The sequence below is a fragment of the Belonocnema kinseyi genome, chromosome 10 (genome assembly GCF_010883055.1).
Source record: "Belonocnema kinseyi isolate 2016_QV_RU_SX_M_011 chromosome 10, B_treatae_v1, whole genome shotgun sequence".
Classification (NCBI taxonomy): Eukaryota; Metazoa; Arthropoda; class Insecta; order Hymenoptera; family Cynipidae; genus Belonocnema; species Belonocnema kinseyi.
Window position 1 is genome coordinate 9533740 of NC_046666.1, and position 7702 is coordinate 9541441.

At 20.6% G+C, this 7702-nt stretch overlaps 1 protein-coding gene across 1 annotated transcript in view; it reads right to left on the bottom strand.

Moving 5' to 3' along the window:
- Positions 1 to 7702, bottom strand: part of LOC117181829 (abnormal spindle-like microcephaly-associated protein homolog) — a 43333-nt gene that overhangs the window by 29669 nt on the left and 5962 nt on the right. The window contains exon 2 of the mRNA XM_033374825.1: positions 6513 to 6698. Coding sequence (XP_033230716.1) covers positions 6513 to 6698 — 186 coding nt within the window. The remainder of the gene's footprint in view (positions 1 to 6512; positions 6699 to 7702) is intronic.

Genomic DNA, 7702 nt, shown 5'->3' on the forward strand with positions numbered 1-7702 from the left:
TTGATTGAAAATGTAACTTTTTTTCAAAATTAGTTTTTTTTGCTTGAAGATTAATTCCTGATACATTGCAAATCCAACATCTGGTATTTTCTTGAAAATTAATCTTTTTTGGTTGAGGATTCAACTTTTTTATTAAGAGTTCGTCTTTCTTATTTGATTAAACTGTTTTATTTTAAAATTAAAATGGTTTTTGACTAATTTATCTGTGGTGTTGTAATTTTTGTTTTGTTTAAAAATCACATTTTTTGGTTCAAAATATAACTTTTTTCAACATTAGTTTTTTCTTTGCTTTAAAATTAATTGCTGATAAATTGAAAATCCAACATCTGGTATTTTCTTGAAAATTAGTCTTTTTCAAAACTAGTTTTTTCTTTGCTTGAAAATTAATTCCTGATAAATTGAAAATCCAACATCTGGTATTTTGTTGAAAATTAATCTTTCTTGGTTGAGGATTCAACTTTTTTATTAAGACTTCTTCTTTTTTATTTGATTAAACTGTTTTATTTTAAAATTAAAATGGTTTTTGGCTAATTTAACTGCGTTGTTGTAATATACTTTTGTTGTTTAAAAAACACATTTTTTGGTTAAAAATATAACTTTTTTCAAATTTAGTTTTTTCTTTGCTTGCAAATTAATGTTTATATCCAAAAATTGAACTATTTCATTTCTAATCGGAAATTTTTTGATGATAAATGGAAAATCCAACATCTGGTATTTTGTTGAAAATTAATCTGCTTTGGTTGAGGATTCAACTTTTTTATTAAGAAATCATGTTTTTGGTTAAAAAATCAGTTAGTTGATTTACAGTATAAATAGTTTTCAAAAAATGGATTTTTTTTAAATCACATTTTTTGGGTTAAAAATATAACTTTTTTCAAAACTAGTTTTTTCTTTGCTTGAAAATTAATTCCTGATAAATTGAAAATCCAACATCTGGTATTTTGTTGAAAAATAATCTATTTTGGTTGAGGATTCAACTTTTTTATTAAGCGTTCGTCTTTTTCTTTGATTAAACTGTTTTATTTTAAAATTAAAATGGTTTTTGACTAATTTATCTATGGCGTTGTAATTTTTTTGTTTAAAAATCATATTTTTGGGTTAAAAATATAACTTTTATTTCAAAATTAGTTTGTTTTATTTTTGCTTGAAAATTAATTGCTGATAAATTAATAATCGAACATCTGGTATTATGTTAAAAATTAATCTTTTTTGGTTGAGGATTCAACTTTTTTATTAAGACTTCTTCTTTTTTATTTGATTAAACTGTTTTATTTCAAAATTAAAATGGTTTTTGGCTAATTTATCTGCGTTGTTGTAATTTACTTTTGTCGTTTAAAAACCACATTTTTTCGTTAAAAATATAACTTTTTTCAAAATTAGTTTTTTCTTTGCTTGCAAATTAATGTTTATACCTAAAAATTGAACTATTTCATTTCTAATCGGAAATTTATTGATGATAAGTGGAAAATCCAACATCTGGAATTTTGTTGAAAAACTAATCTGCCTTGGTTGAGGATTCAACTTTTTTATTAACAAATCATTTTTTTTGGTTAAAAAATCAGTTAGTTGATTTACAGTATAAATACTTTTCTAAAAAAGGATTTTTGGTTTGTTTAAAAATCACATTTTTTGGATTAAAAATATAACTTTTATTTCAAAATTAGTTTGTTTTCTCTTTGCTTGAAAATTAATTGCTGATAAAGTGAAAATCCAACATCTGGTATTTTGTTGAAAATTAATCTGTTTTGGTTGAGGATACCACTTTTTTATTAAGAATTCGTCTTTTTTATTTGATCAAACTGTTTTATTTTTTTAATTAATATGGTTTTTGGCTAATTTATCTGTGTTGTTGTAATTTATTTTTGTTTTTAAAAATCATATTTTTTGGGTAAAAATATAACTTTTTTCAAAATTAGTTTTTTCTTTGCTTGAAAATTAATTCCTGATAAATTGCAAATCCAACATCTGGTATTTTGTTGAAAACTAATCTGTTTTGGTTGAGGATACCACTTTTTTATTAAGAATTCGTCTTTTTATTTGATTAAACTGTTTTATTTTAAAATTAAAATGATTTTTGGCTCATTTATCTGTGTAGTTGTAATTTATTTTTGTTGTTTAAAAATAACATTTTTTGGTTAAAAATATAACTTTTTTCAAAATTAGTTTTTTCTTTGCTTGAAAATTAATGTTTGTATCTAAAAATTGAACTATTCCATTTTTAATCCGAAATTTATTGATTATAAGTGGAAAATCCAACATCTGGTATTTTTTGAAAATTAATCTGTTTTGGTTAAGAATTCAACTTTTTTTCTTAAGGATTCGTCTTTTTTATTTAATTAAACTGTTTTTCATTAAAATTAAAATTTGCTTTTAGCTAATGTATCATCTATTTCATGTTTTCTTTTTAAATTCATATTTTTTGTTAAACAATCAGTTAGTTGGTTTACAGTAGAAATACTTTTCAAAACATTAATTGGGGGGGGGGGGGGGGGGGGGGGTAATGATTCGTGATTTTATTTGAAAATTCATCATTTTAATTACACGTTCACATTTTCGGATTAAAAATTTAACTGTTTAGTAGAAAATTTGTCTTTTTGGCTTGAAAATTGAATAAATTGTTAGAAAAAAATGTTATTTATTTTAACATTCATATTTTTCTTTAGGAATGCAGCTATCTGCTTAAAAAATTAACTATTTTCATGAAAATTAAACTATTTGATGAAAAAATTAGCTTTTTTGTTACAAAATTATGTTTTTGTAATGTCCACCTTAAAACATTTGATAAAAATAAAGTAAAAAATTATAAATATAATAATATAATATATGTATAATATAAACTAAAGTATATAAATAAAAGAAATAAAAAATATAATATAAAAATATAAACTATAATTAAATAAAAATTAAATTTTTTGGTTTAATAATCACATTTTTTGATCAAAAACCTAACTTTTTTTCAAAATTAGTTTTTTTTACTTGAAAATTAATGTTTGTATCTAAAAATTGAACTATTCAATTTTTAATCGGAAATTTATTGCTGATAAATTGGTGGGCATTTATTGCTGGAAAATTGAAAATCCAACATCTGGTATTTTGTTGAAAATTAATCTGGTTTGGTTGAGGATTCAACTTTTTTATTAAGAAATCATGTTTTTTGGTTAAAAAATCAGTTAGTTGATTTACAATATAAATACTTTAAAAAAAATGGATTTTTTGTTTGTTTAAAAATCACATTTTTGGTTTAAAAATATAACTTTTATTTCAAAATTAGTTTGTTTTCTTTTTGCTTGAAAATTAATTGCTGATAAATTAATAATCCAGCATCTGGTATTTTGTTGAAAATTAATATTTTTTAGTTAAGGATTCAACTTTTTTATTAATCATTCATATTTTTTGGTTAATAAATCAGTTAGTTGATTTACAGTAGAAATACTTTCGAAATTTTTATTTCAAATCACATTTTTCAGTTAAAAATATAACTTTTTTCCAAATTAGTTGGTTTTTTTTTTGCTTGAAAATTAATTTTTGTATCTAAAAATTTAACTATTCCATTTTTAATAGGAAATTTATTTCTGATAAATTCAAAATCCAACATCTGGTTTTTTTTAATTAATCTGTTTTGGTTGAGGATTCAAATTTTTTATTAAAAATCTTTAAAAATTATGAAAAATTATAAAAATCTTAAAAATTCAAATTTTTTTTTAATTAATTGTTTTGTAGAACATTTGTCTTTTGACTTGAAAATTGAATAAATTCTTAGAAAAAAATTCGATTCATTTCAAAATACATATTTTTCTTTGGAAATTCAGCTATTTGCTCAAAAATGAAACTATTTTCATGAAAATTAAACTATTTGATGAAAAATGAGTTTTTTCACTTCAAAATTATGTTTTTGTAATGTCCACCTTGAAAAATTTGATAAAAACCAAGATTTTTTTTTGTTAAAAACATAATTTTTTTTCAAAATTAGTTATTATTTTTTTTCTTCAAAATTAATGTTTGTATCTAAAAATTAAACTATTCCATTTTTAATCGGAAATATATTGCTGAAAAATTTAAAATCCAACATCTGGTATTGTGTTAAAAATTAATCTGTTTTGGTTAAAGATTCTACTTTTTTATTAAGAGTTCGTCTTTTTATTTGATTAAACTGTTTTATATTAAAATTAAAATTGTTTTTGGTTAATAATATAACATTTGTTTCAAAATTAGTGGTTTTTTTTTGCTTGAAAATTAATGTTTGTATCTAAAAATTGAACTATTCCATTTTTAATTAATTTATTTCTTGATAAAAAATTCGATTTTTTTATCTTTCGATTTATGAATTTTTTAAAAATTCGTTTTTTCTGATAGAAAATTAATCATTTTGATTAAAAATTGAAGTATTGGATTCGAAATTTATGTATTTTGTGGAAAATTATTATTTTTTGGTAGGAATTTAATTTACTGGGTTAAAAATTATAATATTCTTATTAAATTTATGTATGTTAATAAAAATTCATCTTTTCTTATAGAAAATTATTATTTTTAGTTGAAAATTCAAATATTGGATTATAAAATGGAATTGGTTGAAATTTCTTGCGTTTGGTTGAAAATTGATGTATTTTGTTAATAATCCTGCTTTTTTTGTAGATGATTAATTCTTTTCGTTGCAAATTTGATATTTGTTTGAAAATTTACGCACTGTTTTGGAAAATTTCTCTTTTTTGCTAGAAAATAAATTTTTTTTGAAGAGGCAAATGGCTGCTTCAAAATTAATCTGTTTCAGTTACAAATTAAATTTTTTCTAGTAAATTCGTCTTTTCGGCTATGAAAATTACAATTTTTTTGTAGAAAATTAATCTACTTTGTTAAATATTCTAATTCTAATTTTTATCAATTTATGAATTTTAATGAAAATTCTTCTTTTCTGGTAGAAAATTCAAGTATTGGGTTAGAAATTTATATATTTTGTTCAAAATAATAATTTTTTGGTAAAAAATTAATATTCTTATTTAGAAATTCTAATATTTTTATTAAATTTATGTATGTTATTGAAAATTCATTTATTGGTTTAGAAATTTATGTATTTTGTTGAAAATTTGTATTTCTTTGTAGAAAATTAATTTTTTAAAGTAAAAATTTTAATTTTTTTTCAATTTATGAATTTTTATGAAAATTCGTCTTTTCTGATAGAAAATTAATCTTTTTAGTTGAAAATTGAAGTATTGGATTAGAAATTTATGTATTTTGTTAAAAATTATTATTTCTTGGCAGAAAAATTAATGTTCTTGATTAAAAATTAGAATTTTTATTCTTTCAATTTATGAATTTTATTGAAAATTCGTCTTTTCTAGTAGAAATTTAATCTTTTTGGTTGAAAAATCAAGTATTGGGTTATAAATCTGTGTATTTTGTTGAAAATGATTATTTTTTGGTATAAAATTAATTTAATTATTATAATTATTTATTATAATTAATTTACGTATGTTATTGAAAAATAATCTTTTATGATAGAAAATTAATATTTTTAGTTTAAAATTCAAATATTTGGTTATGAATTTATATATTTCGTTAACAATTCCATTTTTTGGACTAAAATAAATCTTCTTGATTAAAAGTTCTAATATTTTTCTTTAATTTATATATTTTATTGAAAATTTGTCTATTCTGGTAGAAAATTAAATTTATTGCTTGAAAATTCAATTAATCATTAAAAATATCATTTTTCTGGTTAAAAATCCAACTATTTGGTTGAAAACAAATCAGTTTTTGTAAAGAATTCAACGATTTTGTTGGTAATTCATCCTGTTTGGTCCAATTCAACTGTTTTTTATTTAAAATAAAATTTATTCTTGGTTAAAATATCATCAACCATTATATATTTTGTTGAGAATTCATCTTTTTGGTTCCAAATTAATATAATTAATAATAGAAAATTAATATTCTTCATTAAAAATATAATTTGTTTGTCGAAAGGTCATATTTTTGGTTAAAAATGCAAACTATTTTTCATTCGTTCCAAAATTAAAAAAAATTTTTTGTAAGTCCAGGTTTTGTAAGTGAATAGTAATAAAATTAAAATGTGAATTGCGTTGAAACCTGTTTTTTTTTAGAAATTTTCGAAAAATTCTAAACTGCAAAATTCTTTTACAATTTATAATTTTTATTACAGTTCAACAGAAAAAACTCCTCATAGAGAAAATTTGCCATCAATTTTAAACTAGGGAGATTTTTAAGAAAAAATTAAAATTTTTAAATCCAAAGAAGGACCTAATTTAAACTACGACAAATGTAATTGATCGATTCATGCATGTTTTATATAAAAAGAAAATTCTTTTTTAATATTCAAGTCTTATCAAATTTTAACAATTTTTTTTTATAATATATTTTAAACACTATTATATTAAAAATTTACTTTTTAAGTGTGTTTTACTCTTATAAAATGTAAATATAATTAATAAAATAAAAAAATATATTATTCTTTAACAAAAAAAAAAATGTTTCAGAAAATAAAATTGTCAAGTACTTACGTTTAAGGCGCAGTCGTTCGTATTTCTAATTTGCAAAACATACTCTGTTTTGGTATTAACAAAAGTCTGCATAGAAATCCGACTTGGAAGCTCAAACGGTTTGAGAACCCTGAAAATATCTTCTTTTAATTTTAAATGCTGTCCAGGAGACTCGGAAATCCTCTCATCTTTAGGAGAAATATTTATCTATTGAATCGAAAAACTCCCATTAATTAATAATGATAAAAAATTCGATATTCGTAGATTTAATGTGTAAAAAATAGAATTGATACAAAAAATAGAGAAATTTAATTTCAACAATTAAATTTTAAATTAAATAACATTTTATTTCCAGGAATTTCAAAGAATTTCAACAGAATTAAGGGATTTTACAGAACCTTCAAATATTTAAAATATTTTAGGAAATTTTAGAAATTTTTAAGTATTTCAACCAATTTATAGAAAACTTTACGAAATAAATTTAACTTTTTTTAGAGGATTTAAAATGATTTTTATTTTTTTTAATGAGTTCTTACGATTTTTGAAAAGATTTCGGGACGACTGAAAAATCCCGAAAAATAAAATTCCCGACACTCTAAAATTCCCGAATTAGAAAATTCTCGATTAATCAAATTCGCGAATAATAAAATTGTCGAAAAATAAAAATACCGATTTGAAAAATTCCCAAATAATAAAATACACGAGTAATAAAATTACCGAAAAATAAAAATACCAAATTGGAAAATTGCCGAAAAATAAAAATACCGAAATAGAAAATTCCCAAATAATAAAATTTTCGAAATATAAAATTTCAGAATTATAAAATTCCCGAATAATAAAATTCTTGACAGTTTCTAATATCACCGAATTGGAAAATTCCTAATATTAAAATTCCCGATAGTTTATAATATTACCGAATTGGAAAATTCCCGAATAATAAAATTCGCGTTAGAAAATTGCCGATTTATAAAATATCCGAATTGGAAAATTCCCGAATTTCAACAATTAGAATTTTTTATAGATATATTTTATTGATTACAAATACAACAATAAGATATTAATTTCAAAAATTATTTTTAGCATTTAAAATTTCCAAGCTTATTTTTTTTATTTAAAAATAGCAATCATTTTAAATAAAATATTTCTAGATAACGCATGTTTTTTTAATGTTCACAGTATTTGAAAAAATACAAAATGCGTTCACAAAACTA